At 37.4% G+C, this 20,138-nt stretch overlaps 1 protein-coding gene across 1 annotated transcript in view; it reads right to left on the reverse strand.

Moving 5' to 3' along the window:
* Nucleotides 1-20,138, reverse strand: part of CTNND2 (catenin delta 2) — a 405,040-nt gene that overhangs the window by 69,966 nt on the left and 314,936 nt on the right. The window contains exons 13-14 of the mRNA XM_062568505.1: nt 17,879-18,064; nt 7,401-7,574 (exon numbers count right to left, since the gene is read on the reverse strand). Of these exons, the coding sequence (XP_062424489.1) occupies nt 7,401-7,574; nt 17,879-18,064 (360 nt within the window). The remainder of the gene's footprint in view (nt 1-7,400; nt 7,575-17,878; nt 18,065-20,138) is intronic.

Here is a 20,138-nt window from a genome sequence, read left to right on the forward strand (position 1 = left end):
TCCAATCAAGATGCTGCAAAACCCTCACTTTCTTCTCTCGGAGAATGGAAAAACCTATACACTCTTGCATATACCGACGATTCCTTTGTTCGCCTAAAGACAAATGTGAAATGTTCCTGCATTTCCACATTGCAAGTCAACTGCTAACATGAGCTCAGTGAGGTATAAAAGGCAGACATGAAAAATCATAAAAAAGAGAAGAGATAGAAGGTTTGCTGCCTTTCTGTAAATGAGACACTCTGCCAACATACTTAATCATCCTGTTACTCCACAAATCAGTGGCAGTGTCAATGATCAAATAACTATTCAGACTGTAAAGAAAAAGGACTCCTCTGGGAACAGCCTACACTTCAGAGAGAACAAGAAGCCAAAAAAAATAATTATTATTGCATGAGATTCCAGCTAAATTATCAGAGACAGGCACAGAAGCCATAATCTGTGACCAAATACTCTTTATAGGTAATTGAATTTGTGGGGCATAACTACTACACATCACTTTGAAGGTATCTAGTGCATCTCAATGTCCACTTTCATTAGTGGTTTGGTTTTTTATTTTTGTCATGGTAATTAAAAAGAGAAATACAGGAATCGGGAAAATTATTTCTTAGTTTGTCACAGTTATTATTATAAAGATCATTTTCAGAGTAAATGCCTCCAGAGGTTAAGATTACATTAGACTGAAAGTCTACATCAGTGTAATTCATCTAGATAAAACTATTTTTTTTAAGAAAAAAATATAAGCAATTATCAATTCAACTCTTTTTTAGGGTTATAAATAGTTTTCTTTATTCTACCAAGTACCTGCACAGATGCCCAAAGTAAGAATGAAAAAAAAAAAAAAAAAGCCAGCAATTGAACAGACCTAGTATTTTGAATGGATTCACTTTTCCTCCCATTGACATCAGTATTAGCTAAGCACCTCAGGTATCTGGACATCATACACACTTAAATTTCCACTGGAATTTGCTTTGCAAGGCTACAGTTCAACATTCTGACTCAAAGACTCTACAGAGGTACCAAGCGGTGACGGAAATAGAGAAGACACAAGCCACAAAATCAAAGCCAAATCAAGGTAGCAAGCATGACAAAGCAAATGAAGTTATCAGCAGAGCCAGGAAGATTAGGGAGACTCATAGTTTCCCAGGAGAGCCTTAGAAAAGCGCTGACAGGTAAAAGCAGCAGAAGGAACAGACTGTGGTCGACAACTGCAGGTTGAGTAATCACAGATCAACATTTCCGTTTGTCTGATCATACTTAAAGACAACATACACAGCTCAAAATATATATACATATATTCCACATAGAAAATTGCAGGTCTACTTCCCCCCTAACTAACTCCACTGGCGTCCCTGTGGGTTCACACTGCCTGAGTTTGCAAGGCTCTGTGAACTTCTCTTTTTGCAACATTTGAAGAAAGTGAGCACCCTCCAGGGACCCTCGACTTCCTGACCACAGCACTTCCTTCTTAGAAATGACTCCATCTGGGAAGCCACCACAAAGTACTCAACATCTCAGTGCTGGGACTACAGAAAACAGCCTGGGATTTGCCTGCTGAGGAGAAAAGTTTTAACTGGTTACTTTCCTCTTGCACCATCTTAGTCAAGCTTCAAGAGAACAGACTAATCTGGTGGGTGAAGATATACAGCTAAATAGATAAATAAACTAAAACTGAAATGGAGCTTACAGAAGATGTATCAATATTTTTTTCTGCATTAATTGATGTTCTCTCTTCTATGGGAGTTTGGGGGGAATCCCACCTAGCTAAGATTTTCTGACAGAGTAATGCACTGGTTCTTTATAAAGTTTGCCTTTGCTGAGTAACTAAGGTAATAAAAGTGGTCTCCACTCTGTAGTATAAGAATTCATAAAATTAGTATTTTGGAGAAAATGAATGAAGGCTTTTTCACTGGAATTCAAATAACTTCCTCCTGGAATAGCCTGATGAAACTCTGACGGGTGAATATGTAAATAATTAATCAGTGAAGTCTGGTAAAGAACCCACAATATGTTCAGGCCTGATAAGAGGAAGATTGTTAAGCTAGATGGCTCCTACTTTAGACAACAACTTTTCATTATCTGCAAGTGTTTGGATGGCAAGGAGCTGGAAACTCTTTTCTTATTGCTCTTTGAAGTAGCTGCATTGACCTCAAGACTGAATCAGTCCCTTTTATGTTTTCAGTTTCTTTATCTAAATAATTTGCTTAATGGGGTCTTTTGCTCCTATGAGACTCAAATTTCTCTAGGATGGAATTTAGAAAACAGACACAGTTGAGTGCCTAAGGCACGAAGACTGTTATCTCATGGAACTATCTCAAGAGATCAGGCCACTGACCCAGAAACCCTGTTCACAAGTGCATTGTACCTGCTAGGGATCAAAGGCAAGGACAGGCAGCCGCCCGAAGAGAGTGCGTTCCCATGCCCTGTGAAGCAAACTGCCCGAGAACCGCAGTGGTCTCGCACCACTGCAGGACACGTGCAGAGCCGGCCTGTTCCCAACACTGCGGAGCTGAAGCACATCATGGACACGTGGGAAAACAAGGGCTGCGACCCTGTCATCTAAGCACTCAAGGGAAGTTTTAAAGGACTGAGCGGCAACTGACACAGAACAGCCGGCACGCAGAAGGGCCCCACAAAGGCTCACAGGAGGTTTAGTACATGCTTTAATGTAGGGCATTACACTGTCAATAGAAATATTCTACCTCTTGATCCCTGTGTTTTATATTTTATACATATATATAAGGAAATCCTAGTTGTGGTGACAGCACTGTGGTTTTTAACCACATGTAGTACAAAAATGATCCTGTAGGTGATGAGATCACAGCAATAAGTATTGCGGAAATGTCTCCAGCAGATAATCTGTCAACAACCTAAATTTAGCTGTTAGATACATACTGACATACAGATTACTGATGGTGGCTCCTTTCTTCCTAAGAGCAAAATTTTGTTCACAAAAGACACAAACTTGGAGTCTTGACATTGTTACCTATGGGACATTTTGAACATAACTTTCTACTTGCTCAGTAATTGAGCTTGTTAATAGCCTACTGACTAAGGTGAAAACTAAGAACTCACCATTCCTTTCTTCCCATCGGCCAAGGAAAATTACTGATTCCAGACTATAGATAAAAATATCTATGAAGATTTCCTTTTACAGGATGAGTCTTGTTATTTCAGACTTCATAATTTTTTAATGTCCAAGGCATTAAAATAACAAAATAAGATTGTAGAAAGGACATCAAGCCTGTAGGGTAACAGTGACAGAGATTTCTTAAAAAGCAGGCACGTGTCTTCTGAATATAGCTGACTAAGTCAGCAAAACTTGTATTTTTATTTTTGTGTACTCCACAGGGCTGGAAATCCCAAACTAAGTGCCAAAGACAACTAACAAGGCTCCCAATGAGAGCAAGTTCCTAATGGGAGATAAGAGCTTCTGTTGCTTTTGAAGGCCTGTTTTGAGCTGTATTTCCTCAGGGAAAACTGAGGAAAGATTGGCTGAGGAATATATTTGCTTAAGTTTTATTTCCTAGTACTAGGCAGCCCTAAAATATGAGATTATATTAAGTATAATAGAAAGTGTAATAAGTATACTTAGAAAAAGTCTACTTTTGGACTTTTGGCAACAAAAAAGAGCAAAAATAAAACCAGCAGCCCTTCTTTCTATGCGTTGTTCCTTCTGCATGCAGGAAGTTTAGGATAAAGTAAAATTACTCTCATTACAATTTGACGGGAGAGCATATTTTCAAAAGCAGCGAGTTCCTTCAAACGAAAATCCACCGAGCCGCAAATACGAGCTGAGCTCTGCTCTGGTGGTAGGTGTGTGCACATACAGTGCTGACAACCTGATCCATATATATGCAGAGCCCATACTGCCCATGGTCAGCAGCCCCATAGTGGGGTGGAAAGGCAGTGATCTGCTGCTACTCCACAGGCCACCACGTAAAGCAATAGTCAGGCTTGAAACATAGGTGTATCCTGGCTGCAATGTGGAATATTTTATTTTGTCAATCCTCCTCACCCCTACCACCCATATTTGGACATCTTCATATATACTATTCCAGAAAGGCCTTTCATATTGTACATAGATGCATCAAATAAGTACATGAAGCAAACAAGGAGAGATCTGTGAGCAGATGCATGTCACTTTTCATGAAAGAAAAGGGTTTGCTCTCTGCAGACTCCAATACCTCTGCTTTCCCTACGGACCAATGCCTTGATGCAGAAGAGTGAGATGAAGGAACTCAAACTCTCAACGTCCTTCCAATACTAACGGTTGGTTGTAAAATCCTCACATCAGTGAGGAAACATATTGTCTCAGCTGTAAGGTTTCTAGCATCCTGAACACTCAACTTTACCTGAAACAGGCTCTTCCAAATGTTCTGCGTTGTATATAAGCTGTCAATCTATTCATTTTTCTTCATAACTGGAAGATACACAATTGTGATCTATCCCAGGTTAACTGTTCCACTGAAAATACCCCTTCTCATACCTTCTTCAGAATCTTGTTTTGTCCAAACTTTCTCATTTGGACAAGTTAATATACTTGTCATCAATACTCTCCTTTTTAATTCGCTATAGTTTATCTTGATTCTAATAATAATTATATGAGGACTATATATTGCATTAATCTTTGTATGAGAAGCTGATTTAGTCAACAGATGGGTAATAGATGGCAAGCCTTGGGCCTGAACAGTGTTCCACCATGACACAGAAAAATGTTGTGCAAATGTATGCATGTACCACCTTTTTTTATTAATACTTCTGCAGTGCTTGCCTTTACAAGGAATTGCTGCAAGAGAAAAGGGGTTAAAAATGTTCTACAAGCTAAGATTTACTAAGATTTATTCCTTTCCACACATGCATATGTTGATATTATGTGTATGTATGACCATATTCTCTGGAATAAAACTTTGTCTCACATTCAGACCCTCTCAGCTTTTAATCCTTAAAGCTACATATTGATGCTTTCCTATTGTATTTGAAATTTTCAGAACTAGTCTAGGGGACGTAGACACATATCAAAGGTTAATTCTAGTGGCAGACATTTATCTAAATCCCCTAGACAAATTTTACTTCTTTTAAAATTTATTCTAGGCTTCCTTTTATCTTCTCACTTCCCCTTCATAATGACATTGGTTAAGAACTGCCCATGTTAAAAGCATTGCTTCTCTGCCACTGAAGAGGATTAGACAGCTTTTTATCTAGAGGAACCAAAGAGATAAACCATGGAAAAGAATCACGTAAGTACATGATCTGCACTAAATTTTTTTCAAGAAGAGATAGCATCTTATGGAGTGTGGGAGCACGCTTAAGGCATTGGATACCTCATGCTGTCTAGGATTCTTCTGTCATTAAAATAATGCTATTTGGAAATAAAAAAGAACCAACTACAATTGCTGTTAGCTTTGACAGTAAGAGCAACATCGTTTATTTTTAATATGGTTTCCTCTTTTTTCTCTTTCACTCTATCATACAGTTCAAACTAAGTTTTATTTGAAAGCTTTCAAGCAAAAAATCATTTCTCAGTCTTTACAAAATTACAATTTCTTGCAGGAATTCAGAAAATGAAAATGTCCCTTAGGAATAACATCTTCTTTTAAGAGTTTGTTATCTTTTATTTCAGTTGTTTTATGTCCAGAGACTGCAGCAGTGGAAAAGAGAGGTCAAAAGGTGGAAACATCAATGCTTATGCAATCCTCAAAGAGGATTCTTCCCCTCACAAAAGTGGCTAGTATGACACGTGAAATTAAATATATTCATTTTGTGTCTGCACATCAGTTGTAATGGAATTGGTGAACCTTTAGAAAAATAGAGCAACAAGAGAACAGCAAGCCTTCCCCATGATACCAATGTACATAAAGTTCAAATCAGTTTTTCTAACACATCCCTTGCAAAAGAGCTCTACAAAGCTTTCCTCCCTCTCCAGTTCTTGGTATGCATCTGTCAACTAAAGAATGACAGATATAGATTTATTAGAAATGGGAAAAGGGCACTATTTGTATTTTAGCATTCTCATTAGTTCTCATAAATGTGTCATACATTATTTTCTCATTTGGACTAGTGCTACACCCATTCCCAGATGAATAAAACACATGTACCATGCTTCTGTGCCAAGATTTCGTACTATGATATGGTCTTTAATATGGGAATAATAAAACTGTAATGATCTCTAGGCATATACATAGCACTTTTCAGGACAAAATCATTAGGCAGAGATTTTGTTACTCATTTCATTATGTCACTGAATGCCATGGTCAAAGGCATTTTGTAAGGTTGGTGGAATATAACGCTCAAAAAAATTACCTGCCTCTGAAGGTCTACTAAATGTGCCACTAACCCTCCAATCAAACTCTGTGGAAAAAACAAGTCGTTTATTAGCCTTAGGGCTAACATTTCAAAATGACTGCCTAATTAAATTGGTACTCACATATTTAACATGAATACTTGAACATTTAAAATCAAACTGGATACTGTCTGAGACCCAACTCTGAAAACTCTATGCCCCGATACATGTGTGTTTTCACAGTAAACGTGAAAAACACCCATTGAGAACTAATTTAGAAACAAGGCATTATACTTATGCAACAGAGCTATATAGTATTTTCACCCAATCAAACCAGTTTATCATCAGGAGAAGGATGCAGAAATTGTCTTAGAAAGTAAACCAGGCTCCAATGTTATCTCAAATTTTACTCATTATTCTAAAATTAGAAAAATTTTCAAAAGCTAATTATTTTTAATGGAAGATGATAAAATAAATGAATTAATAAAAATGTTTGGAATTAACTGCAAATAATTGGGAATGCAAAACTAGATCTTTTGATTGTAACAGAGAAGTAGAATTACATGGAATACTTAGCCTTGATTGGGCATTTCCTTGCTTATTTTACATACTTAATTACAAAAACAGTACATTTTAATAATTTCTTAGGTTTTTAAAAAGTAGATGGTGGGATTACTCGTGTTGGTGTCACTTCACGTTGTTATGCTCTTGCCCAGTTTCTCATCAGCAACAGAATATCAACCAGCTTCTGCACTGCCAAACCAATAGGGTTTCGTTGGATTGTCACTGGTGATATTTTTGGCTCTTTTTTATGGTTTTGTCACCACTGATTCATAAAAACGCTGAGTCCTCTCCTTGGATATATGTTTTCAGCAGCAGTTCTTCACGCTTTACTAGATCATGGGATTTTCACTGCTGTATGCTGGGCTTTCCTATTACATGATTATCTCTATCAATTCAAGAAACTTGGAATACTGTCTAAAATCAGACTCTAGATGGTTCTGTGAAAACATAGTTATTCCACTACAAGGGGCATACAAATACATTCATATCATTAATTTTCTGTCATCTGTAGGGGATTCTGAATTTAAAAATATATGGATCAGGTTAACATTCCTACCTTCCAACTCCCAGCAGCCAAGTTCTGCAGTGCTCCTGCTGCCCCCTCCAGCGTGTCTGGATTCGAGCACTCAGAGAGAAGTGTGAGGTAGGGTTTGACTATTGAGGGGTGCCACAGCATCTGGATTCCTTTGGGTGGTTCTGCACAGTCTGGGAGAGGTCCGACTCCATCCCACTGTTGGAAAGTATGTATCACAATGTCAGCAGAGAACAAGGAAATACTTGAGAAGTATCTCAGTTGAAGCTATCACATGTATACGTGCATGTAGACTGGTATCAGCACGAACATGGCAAGCAGGCAATCTCAACTTCAGTACATCATGCAATCTTTCATAGAGCAACCAAATTTCCAACACAATGATCTTTATGAACGAGCCATAGCATTGCCAAAACACACAGTGTTTTAGCCAGTTGACATAACAAAATCTCTTTTCACTGCATTTATTTTTTCAGTTGTAAAGAAAAGCCTACTGAAGAGGAACATGGATCAACGTATCTTAAGAGGCTACCACTTGCAGAGGAAGAGATTTTACTTTTTTACATACTGGTCAGACCTCTGCATTCTCTCTTCTTCCATGGGTAGGGTGGGGGGAAACATTAAGAAACACTACTGTGCAAAACCACATCCTGCAAGGACATGAACACTCCATCCCCTGAGAGGCCCAAGAGCGACCGAGCAGCTTTCCCTGACTATACAACTTCTTCTGGCCTTTCATTGTATCTTGTTCTGCTGCCATTCAGCCACAGCCTGAATCTAAAACTGTAAGGGTTTAGATTGCTATTTATTTGGCAGAACCACTTCTCACAAAATGGACTCTTTCCTCATCAAATTTTGCCACAAAAATTACCCTAGTCCATTCCCCAAGATGGGCAATATTAAAACAAGGACAACAAGCAGGGTATGCACAAACAACATTCCTGCTGGAAACAGAGATTTCATTCTCGCATCTATTCACCTTTCTACTGGGGTGCACAATACACCCAAGCATGAAACTTCTTAAAAGAAGGAATTTTGAAGACTTTTTTGCTTTCTAAACAACACTAGTATGTGGAATGCAATTTTAATAGTATTTTAAATATGTGATTCTTATCTCTCTGTATAATAAACACATATTTGCCTTGCTTTGTACAGATAAAAGGATTTAGAAAATTCAGTCTTAGTGTTAAAAATAATCCTTCACTTTTTAATATAATTTTTCTCTAACATCTTTGACATGCACAGATTACATGATATTGTACAAAGTAAACATTTTAATGCATTGGATTAAAACTTGCTGTGATTATGTAGACAAAAAATGTGTATCATAACATTATGTATCTGCTACACATCCAAAGATAGCACAGACCAAATTAATTCCTTGTTTAGATCTGTAACAGTTAATTTTCCTAGCAGATTTAATCAGTTTAATCAATTATGATTCAAACAACACTGCAAAGAAATTCACACTGGGAAAGACCTAGATTTTCTCATTTTCAGGAATTATCAATTATCATGTTACTTAAGCTAACTTTAAAAATCTACATATAATTTAAAATAAAAGACAGCCAATCAAGTCTCATCTAGTATCAACCAATAAAGCTTATTTCATTTTAACAGGGTTATATTAGTTTACTACCACTGAGAATCTAGATTTTTTTTTTTTCTAAATTAAAGTAGAACACCAGTATGTAAAGCTCTTGGGACATCAGCACATGAGTAGTTACTCAAAATCAGAAAGCTGCTCACATATAAACCTCACTGCATTGGACAAAAGTTACCACAGTTTAACAAAATGGAACAGCCATTCCCCATAGTGGTTGAGAAACAACAGGAAAATCACCTTCTGGAGAAAAAAATCCCTTTAAAATGACACTGTAATACAGCTCTGCCTTTGAAATTTTTTAAAATATCTTTCTGCTTTTAAACCAATAGGTTGATTTCACTGTATGTGATTCAGTTCTCCCCTTTTCTGCCTATAACTCATCATCCTTGCCAGAAATGACTTCTCACAAGCTCACAGAAAACACATTAAAGACTGCTTCTTATTTTGACTCTTGGAATTCAATGACTTGAACTGTTAGAATTTTTTTAAAAAATACAAATCAGAAGCATCTCTTACAGGCCAAATCAGAGCTTGCAGCACATTTGCACTTAACCCCTTTATAAGCCCACTAAAGAATGACCTGTGATGCTCAAAGACACAAATACAGGTCTTCATCCATCTCATCCTGATTTGCACATAGTATGGAGATATTATGCAGCTGAATAGAGTTTGCACAGGGTATTTATTGTATGATTTCAGGGACAAAGTATCTATAATGCATAAAATGTATCAAATCTACCCAGTATATTTTTTTGTGCACATGTGGGAGTACAGGTTTTTTTTAATCCAAGTATTTACACTTGTACAATCTCAACTACTGCCAAAAATCAGCTGATATAAATAAAGTTGTAAATGTGTTCATGCTGTACTGGTGCATTTAAAGCCCTAGAAATCATACTTGCAGACAAATTCATATTTAACACAGTTTTGTCATTCTGCCCAGCTATGAGAAAGCATTTAAAAAAAGAAGTGAGACTAATTATTGCATTTTCCTGCCTTTGTTGCTACTAACTTTTGGCACATGCTTGCACTAATTTATCACCAGGAGAGAAAATGTCTGTGGGACCTTTTTTAAGACACTGTGATACCTCAGGGTCATTGTAAGTCTCTGGCACTGCACATGCATGTGCACAGAAGGAGCAGTAACTCCAGTGGCATTGCACAAGCTGCCTGCGTTCTTCTTTGGACTTGCTACATGTGCCTAAAGCAGCCGAGCAGCAGGCAGATGGAGGGTTTAAGCAACAATCGTGCCTAAGATGCACGTTGTGCCTATGGTGTCCTCTTCAAGGTCACAAGATAAGGGTGATAGAAGAGCGGACACTGCAGCCAGTCTCTGGCTACGTCTGAGAGGTAAAAGGCATCAGCAACCATGACCTCTCCCACACTCCCTGTCTCCCGTGTCTGAGCTCTCCTGTGCTGCTGCATGTGTGATCTCAGGCAAACTTTCACTGAAGGGCTTAATATTTTCTGGCATCTTCCTCTTAGCTGAGACCTGTGCCTGCAGCTGAACAGCTCGACTATTGCTGGGGCATGAAGGACTCATAGGTCAGAAAAGAGGCTATTGCAACATAGATTTAACTGCATGATCTTCACCCATATATTTTGTCTTACCTTTCAAAAATTCATAAAGAAACATATCAATTGTCTGAGTTTAAAAAAAAAAAAAAAGCATCTTCCCCCAAAATGATATTATCATTCATTTTCCTGAACAGTGGCTAAAGCATGGCAGAAGCTGCTTTGTAGTTCAACTTGCTCAATATTAATGAACTGAGACTGTGAGCTAAACGAGTCTACCTGGTGAATTACTGGAACAGTTACTGTATTGTTGCAGCCCATCAGGAATGATCAATAAGCTCTATTTGAGATAGGCTGTGGATGCAGTAGGAATGTCTGAAAAAGAGGAAGGCTACATGCAATTACTCTTTTTAGCTTATGTTAAGGAGAACAAAAGTCATGAACAAATATTCCTTCCACTGTTCCCTGCTTCAGCTGAAATTATCCACATACATTGTGGTTGGAGCTGACAAACTGTTAAGTTACGTGAGCAAGATATAAATCTCTCATTTCCTGAAACTAGTGAAAAGAAAGGAAGAAAGTCAAGAAGAATAAAAAGCTGAATATAAAGATCTTTGAGAACAATAAAATTTTGAGAGTAAGAGAGTATTTCCAACAAATTTCTGAAGTTTTCATATTACCGAAGAATTCTGAGGGGAGAAAAAAAGATTGCTTACCTAGATATTTTCCCACAACACTTAATAGACTATCCAACCTCCTATTTCTCATTTTAATGAAAGTAAATCAATTTGCAGTGTGATTATACAGAATACTAGGAAAGATTTCTACTAAGTAAGGGAAGTGTACTCTCTGTATTTGCATCTTTTGCATTGACAACACACTCTCAAGTTGCTGGAGTTTGTTATTAAGGAGTATCTCATGACCACAGAGATGGTCATGGATTTCTCCTCTGATATCAAACAACAGTAATGGTTTTTATTTTCAGTTATTAAACATATCTATTTTTTTCCAGCAGATTAGGAGAAAAACCATCATCACTAACTGCTAAAAAAGATAGTATCCGGGAAAAAAACAAAAAACCAAAACCATCTTCTTCAATGCCAACAATCCTAGGCATCTGAGATAGTCTGATAATGTTACAGCTATGTTCTTTGTGTCAGCAGCAATAAAATTTATATCACCAATTTAATAATTCTTACCAAAGCATTTATGAAATTTCAAAGACTTTTAAACAAACATGCCCCCACAAGAGGACAGTAATTTCTCATCCTTCACATAGCCATGGATGCAGCTGTGGAAGTCTGTGCCAGCTGTCCCTAGGCACATCAGCCCAACTATCTCCCAATGTATCAAAAAACATTGTTCAAGAGCAGAAATCTAAATTTAAGCAACAAATACTCAACAATATCAAACAGTTGCTTTCAGAGATGATGAGAACTCATACAGCTGATACCAAGGAGACAAGAATGCCATTATCTAAACCAAGTCAAATTTCAGGTGTAAAGAAAGGTGAGGAAGGTAAATGAAAGGTGTCTAATGACACCGAGTATACAGAATAAGGGTGGAAGAGGGCAAAATTGCTGCAGTACAGTCACAGGCAGTCACACAAAACTTGGCAATTTCTGGATACAGTTTATTGGATAAATAATGGTAGCCTCCTGCATTCGATACAGCAATGCCTACAATTTTGGGAAAGGTGTTTGGAATGCTTTCAAAACATCCGTATTAGAATCTTTATTATTTATATGAGACATGGATAATTCTCAATTATACTCCAGATTAAACTCTTTTTCAATTACTTTGTTCGTTTTTTTTTTTAATTACTACATTTAGCTACACAAAATAATTTCATTGAATTTGAGCATTCTGTCCTTTGCTTAAAACCAAACTCCTCCCAAACAGAGCAGCACACAGTTCAACCTGGAGGGAAGGATCCTTGGCATCTAACCACATCTCCTTCTCCTCACCTGTCTCCACAGGTAACTGAAGGTAAGAGGCTTTGAACTACATTTCATATACTGACAGAAACAAATTATATCTAACAGCCCTATAGCTTTAATTTTCAAAATAACATGGTCATACAGCACAGAAAGGGATTCCCAAGGCTTAGGAAATGCTTCTATGTAAGCAAGCAAGAATTTAGAAAACAGTTGTTAAAATGCATATTAAGGAATTCTGAAGCCAGTAGATCTATTGCTAAGCAACACCTGGCATAACCACCTCTGACAAGACAAGGAAGTCCCAGGTGCACAGGAACACCCTTCCCAAACAGAGCATCCTGGAAATGCACTCTTTCATCCCTACTCCCAGCTCAGATTATGGACTAAAACCAGCAACAATTGCCATGTCTCTGTTTCTGGGCTTCTTCATCTGGTGCACTTAAGCGTAGTACTAAAACACACTCGGTAAATAGAAGTGGGATCACACCGAAGCCTTGATCAGGCAGGCCACTGATCCATTCCAAAACACTGCTCAAAATGTGCTTTTTTCTTCTCATTTAGAAATGTTGTTCTCTCTGTCTTAAATATGCTATTTTACCCAGATTTTTCAGTTAGTGAAAGCGAATGCTTCCTTGCAACATAAACTTAAATTGCAGCTTCGTTACTACAGAATAGCAGAATTTACAGTCTATTTAGCTAGCATGCTGAAGAGAGGTGCCAGTCAATTCATAATCTTTAACTTGAAAATGGTGCTGTTACACCTCAAGGCTCCTGACAGTAGGTGAGAGGGGTCAGGCTCATTTCAGAAGTGCCACCTTCAATCAAAAACAGACTTGGGGATAGATTCTGGGCTGACAAGCATCACAGATGAGGAGCTTAGGAGGGTTTGAAGCCTGTGCAAGAAAGCCAAGAAGTAAGCCTGCTTCTTCGTTTTGAAAAAAAAGGAAAAGACGTGAAATATTGCTAATATGCATAATATTGCATAACATGAAGAAACCAAATCAGAATTAATGGTAACTCCCTGTCTTTTTTCCTGAATTTGGACTGTGCGCCTTACTTTCCTTAATTGTTTTTGCCATAATCCTCATCTCTCACGCAGCTGAAAGAATAAATGTATTGGCAGCAGTGAGGATACTGCTGGAAGCAACAACATTTCCCAAGGTGCAGAAATTTGGTTCGATCTGGAAAGTGAGAGGATACAAAGCAGAGAGGCTGATGGCTACAATGGCTGAGGCAAAGCTGGATAACTTGATGTGATGTGAACTCGGTAACAGCTGAACACAGGCAAGCAGCAGGGAGGGAATCTACAGAACAGCCGGGAAGGAAGAAAATACAGTTCTCGGTATTTGAGACAAAAATAAAGACAGATGAGTCTCACTTCTCTTTTATAAAGCCTTTAACGAAGTTTTGCTTTCTGGTTTTCTATAGGTAACACCAACGATCACGCATACCTATGTTATTGCAAATCTTTAGAACTAGATTTTGCTTTTTCTGGGCAATAGACTCATGTGGCAAAGTCTCCCTGAGTTCTGGCAAAGAATTCAACAGAGGAAGGATTGCAGATGCTTTTAACAAAACCTCTGTTTATTCTGAAATAAGAACACTTGTTTCCTGTTAAATTATTTTAGCATTTTGTCCAATTCCAATAGTTTTGATAGGTAATAGGAATTTCTAGATTGTTTGAACACTTCTCTTTAAAAATTAAGACCCCACAAATCCCCACATTTTGTTCCCTTCAGAAAGGGTGTGAGAAAATACATGCTCGAGAAAGTAAGTGAAAGAACTCCTACTGACTGAAGTCTACTATAATAGGAAAATCTCACAACTGAGTTCAGTAAAATTTAAACATTTAATCGTATTTTTATGTAAACTTGATCTTCCGCAGAGATAGTTTTATTATACAAGAAATCCATGGCACTGCCAAAAAAATAAAGCGACATGCACCATCAGCTCATATTTTCTAGAGACACAGAATACAGCAGGCTGTAGACACGGAACCTCTCCTCTGTCCCGAGGCATTACAGCTCTTGGAAATACATGCATCTCTTGTGTTTTGTGTACTAAGAAGGCAAATTTTTAAAGATTACTAAAGAAATCACATAGGTAAAATGACAGGTAAAATTGATCTAACACTGGGCTGAGCACAACTTCTGTATCTGTAAGTGATAACAGTGAGCCTAAAAAGAACTTGTTTTTACGTTTGTGAATAACTTCCCCGGCAGGTTAGCTAAATACATATTGTGCAGCATAAACAATTCATTAAAAAAAAAAAAAAAAAAAAAAAAAAAAAAAAAAAGACTGAAGCTCAACTTCATGTCTTTATGAGGCAGCTTGGCAACTGACTACTGTTACAGATACATTGTCTTACATCTCTTCTTTGACATTTCCTTCTGCAGAAGGCAACTTCTTGGCCATGCGTAGTGTTTTAAGTGATTCACATACTTTAAATTGTTGCATCCTCCTAAGAATCCACATGCATATCTTACACGTAACACTGTCAGTCACTAGAGTGATCTTCAGGACTATATTATGAGGCACATACAAAAGCTTCCCTGTTGATGCACCCCCAAAGGAATGAACTCTCTAAAAACAATATCACAAGGAGACCACGTGTTCCGTTGTGAGGGATGGAACAAGCAGCTGGTAATAGCTTAAACACTGCAACTGAAAAGAGATTACAAAAGCCATTACCTGGAAAAATTTACCAGTCTTGCAGAAAAGTGATGAGATTAATGTAAAAGAATATGTATGCAGGTATAAAACACAGGGCATCAGTCAGCATGTAGGGGGACAACGTACCGGGAAAGGACATGTGAAAACATTACTCTTGGAATGTGCAGAAAGCATAGATAAGCTTAATTCAGAGAGGGGGAATTCTAACTAAGCTGAGAAACACAAGATGATGCAGATGTTAAAGACTATTTCTTGGCAAAAAACCCCACAAATAATATTGATTTTTTTTTTAAGCACACAGAAAAATAGTAAATGGGGTATTCCTGACTGCAACACAAAGCGAGAGAAAGGTTAGGTGTTTTCAGATGGACATGCTTTCCAGCGGGAACAAATGTACTGGGGATCCTGGAAAACTGCAGGATGGTCATAGAGCCAATGAAGCAGAACGACCTTTTTTTGGTGTATTGAACTAGATGGTTTCCAGAAAAGAAAGCAACTGAATAATTGTACGTGCTTATTTTTGCAAAATAAATGGACAAAACCCCTTGACTTTACAAGATAGCTGGAGCTGAGGGTTGAGCTCTATGTTATTAACATAAAAAATGCTGTTTCATGAAGAATATTTTTCTGTTTTTTCTCCATTTACCAAAGCAACTTGTGAGACATTTAATGTAATTTCCTTCTCTATCTGGCATAGTGATCTTGATGATGGACCTCAGTCACATTTGTCGTCAGTAGTATTCTATTTAACCTGATAAATATTTTAAAATACCTTTGGCTCAGTCGACAACAGTCAAAAGTTACAGGGTAAGACTAAAGCTCTGCATAAGGTGCAAATACTGTGGTCTGCTCTTATCCTTCTGACTGAAAAAATAATAGCCATAGGTGAGAACTGGTATCCAATGGCAGGATGGGATAGGCTGGCTGTCCGGTTTTAAAGGAAAAGACGAGAAAAAAAAAGGAAGAAAAATCATTAGAAAAATATTTCTGATATTTCTAAAACAAAGTGGTTCTTTGCATTGCAAAATTAGTTTTGAAAACTCTTGAAGAGTTTGCAAAATTTATTTCCTTGCTGCAGGAAAGCCTAGTGAACACAAACCTGAAAGGATGGACCCAGTTTTAGTCTCCTTTGGATTTTAAAATTGATATTAAACTCTTGAATCTGATAGATATGAGCAGATGTGAAGGGGCTTTTACCATGCTGTATGATGACAGTGAATGATCATAGAAATAAAGTATAGCTAGGAACAGGTAAAACCATGTCTACTGTAAAGGAAAAGAGAATGACTTCTTTGGCCTGGAAGAGAGAAAAAAGTTACTTTATACAGAGTCTTTAAGGTGCACAGAAATTCAACAGGAATGATGAAATCATCAATGCTATAAAGTTGAAGATGTGAGACAAAGATGCAGAAATCACAGCAGAAAGATGGAAGGAAAAGTTGTAAAAGACTTTATAGAGTGTTAGTAAGCAGAGCATCAAAAATAAGAAAGATGAGTTACAGTAAGACCTATTCATATTCACACACACTATTTTTGGACCTTCACTTTTGGATAACTGCAACCATTATTTATGGGACCTGTTAATGTAGGGACAGGGATGATTGCTTTATGGGATAAAATCATTAGATTGCTTTGACACTTGATTTCATTGCAGCATAAAACATGAAACTCAACAAAAGGCTGTAATAAATGCAATTTTCCTGATGACTGCAGTATTTAACCAGAACAGGTAAAATTAAAGTCTCAATAGTCATAAGTGCTGCACTTTTCAACACCTGTTAATGTCCCTGTAACATTCACATGTTAACAGAACTTGCCTTTACAACTTCAAGAATATTTTCAATAATGGTTCACATAATTTATTCCAAAACTCTGTGTGCCTAACCGGTGACTCAAATGCATACTGTTGTTGAGCCATCTGAAGCAGAAATAAATGGCATTAGAAAGGAGTAAGTCTGTGAAGAGAGATGGAAGAACACCTCCTGCCACCGTAGGTCTTTGGAAAAAAAAAAAAAAAAAAAAAAAAGTTTGTAAGTCAGTAGCCACTGTCATTGTGTGTGCATTGATACAACAAGGTCTTCTTCTGTAATATCACTCTTTTAGCATTACCCAAATTTTTGGTTAAAATGCACAAATAAGGAAATAAATACACTTTTAAAACAACCCACCCCCTTCAGATAATCTGAGGAACAAGTGAAGACTGCACTTCTCATAACCTTAGTTTGGTAACAACATTAAATATGTCAAACTGTGTGAGCTTTTTCACATTCAGTTATACTCTTTGATTCAGTCCTGTAGTTTTCTCTTGACTTATAGAGGTAGCGTATGAGACTAGCTCAAAATTAGCAAACACACACGCACACCTGATGTCTATTTGTATTAAGGCCCCTCTGCACAGATGTGACAGTGAAAGGAAAGCATAAAGAATGTGTAGATTACATCTCAATTTTAAGATTTTCATTTCAAAATATAAATAGTTCCCTGTAACAGATTGAGCAGTTTACAGTATTTATTTATGGCATTCACAGTGTACCCATGACTACAGCTTCTAGGTGCCATTGTGTAATCTGCAACACTGTTAAGCACATATATTTTCTGTAATTCTTTCAGAACTACACTCTGCTTTAAACTTTCAGCTACTTAACACTGTTAATGCTTCCTCATACTATGCATCATGCAATTTATTTCTAATGCAGTGCATTAACTTTTTATATTGTAAAGGTAGGTACTTAAACTAATGGCACACAGCTGCAAGTAACTTTTATTACCTGATCTTGAGATTTCTTTTTCTTCTTCTTCTTCCCCCAGCATCCTGAACTCTCAGCATCTTTGCCATTGGTATCACCACACAGTAATCCATCAAGTTCATCTGTTCCCATCTGCTGTCCCTGAGATGTTTCTGCAGCTAGCCTGTATGAGAGGTTCCTCAAAATGCACACACAGTTTTCAACGGTCTGAAAAACATGACAAAAAAAATATAAACACAAAAAGCAAGAAAAAAAGGTTAAAATTCCTGCCTTGTTTACTCTGTATAGAAAGCAGAAGAAATATCACTGATTTTTGCAAATGCATTTGCCCAGCACAACTCTTTTCTACTCATTTCTGAGTGATTCCTAGGTAACCACTGCTTAAAAGATTCAGAAGAATTGGCAGGACCTCACACTCTCCTTTTATGGAAGGAACAGCAGTTTGGATAGTACATTTTCCATCAATTTTTTATCATGTTTCTGAACTTCATGCTGGAGTGCAATGTGAAAACAGAAGCTGAGGGGGGAAAAGTGTGATCAAGAGAACCTAAGCACACACACAATGCAAGCTAACTTCTACCTTAGTGAACCAGAAAATGCTACAAATGCAACATGGCAATAGTATTTTCACTACCAAAAACTTTTTGTTCTGATTTAAATTCTGTGAGAATTACCAGAAAATGAGGTCTGAGTTCTGTTTTGCAACTGCTTATAGCATAGTATGGATATAAACAGGTTGTGTTTCTTGAGTCTGAGAAGTAAGAGTAGAAATCTCAGGAGTCTTTCTGCTTTTACTACTTTCAGCCAGGCTGCAAATAACTTGTGGCCACTCTTTCCCTTTCCTCCATTTCTCCCCCAAATGCATTAGGCCTTATGCATATGATGCTGTCTGGAACTCAGAAATGGAGTGAGACCTAGGGCATTGAGAATTCAACATGATTTCTTCAACTCTAGAAGAAACTCAGTTTAGACTGAGTTGAAGCCTACTCCTTTACTTGGTTCTATTTTGTTTGACTATCCCTTGTAATAAATACACGCACATGATTTTCTAGAGGCACAGAAAGCATGGGTTTTATCCACTGAGGGCAAAAGATGCAACTTCATTTACTGTCATATATTTTATGAGCTTATGCCAGGTATGCATTTGGCCCACAGGTTTTAAGATGACATTAAGTTTTAGAGATGACAGCAAATACTGAACTCAGACTTAGCTGGACAAGATCTTTTTTTAATTGCTAACATTTACTTCTATACTTCAACTTCTGCGTGTTATAGCTGTGAGCATTTATTAGCACCGTAATTTTGTTTAATCTTTTCAGGAATAATCTTACTTTAAAATTCACACCTATATTAAAAACAAACTAGCTGAGTCCACTGTGAAGACAACATTATCTCAAGCTAAAAACTGAGAAGCAAACATCTGTGCCACACATGCAAATGACACCTTTTTCGTTAAGATGAACTTGCACAAGCCTATAAAGCTGATTCAATTCACATACTTAACCAAACTTTACTCCCCTTGTAGTTTTTAGTTTGATGGGCTTTGTACTTCTTAGGCCTACAAATGTTTTTTAAAAGAGTCACCATAAGAGGCTTAAATATGACTTCAAGAGTTTTTCTTATTTAATCAATGCAGATTAAGAACAGTAACTTTTTTAGGCAAAACATATCTAATCCATTATTTTCAATATTTTAACTTGAAGTATCATAACTTTTTCTTATTAGAAATTGACAATAAAACCCCAAACTTCAGTTTCTAGTGCTGCTAAGATTTAGTCATTCTTAACTTTACCCACAAGGTGCAACTTCAGCAGCAACTGTACATATACTGGTGAGCTCCACACCCTCTTCCAGTACTTGCAAAAGCAGGGACCAGTATTCTGTTCTTTTTCAACAGCAATCTTATAAACCGTTTAATAGCATAATTATCATGGCATTTGGAAAACTTACTATGCTTCTTATTTAGCCCTTTTAATAGTAAAACAATCCTGAAATCAGTCTAGTCACCTGTGAAGAGAGGGCTGAAAGAGCAGCAGCTGAGCTGTGAAAAGGTGTAAAGTGACTTCCTCCCTCCTCCTCTTTAATCCTCCTCCCACTCGCTTCCATGAAACCATCTAAGTTTTACTTTCTATTGGACAAGCTGAAACAGTCCCTGATTCACCTCTTCCAAAGCTAATGAAGAAAAAAAACATTTCCCAAGTGGCTCTGCAGGAGGTGACAGAAAGGGGTAGGAGGTGGCTGGCAGCACACAGCATCTGAGTTTGCTCTGAAGTCTCTTTCC

The sequence above is a fragment of the Rhea pennata genome, chromosome 2 (assembly GCF_028389875.1).
Source record: "Rhea pennata isolate bPtePen1 chromosome 2, bPtePen1.pri, whole genome shotgun sequence".
In the NCBI taxonomy this organism is placed as follows: domain Eukaryota; kingdom Metazoa; phylum Chordata; class Aves; order Rheiformes; family Rheidae; genus Rhea; species Rhea pennata.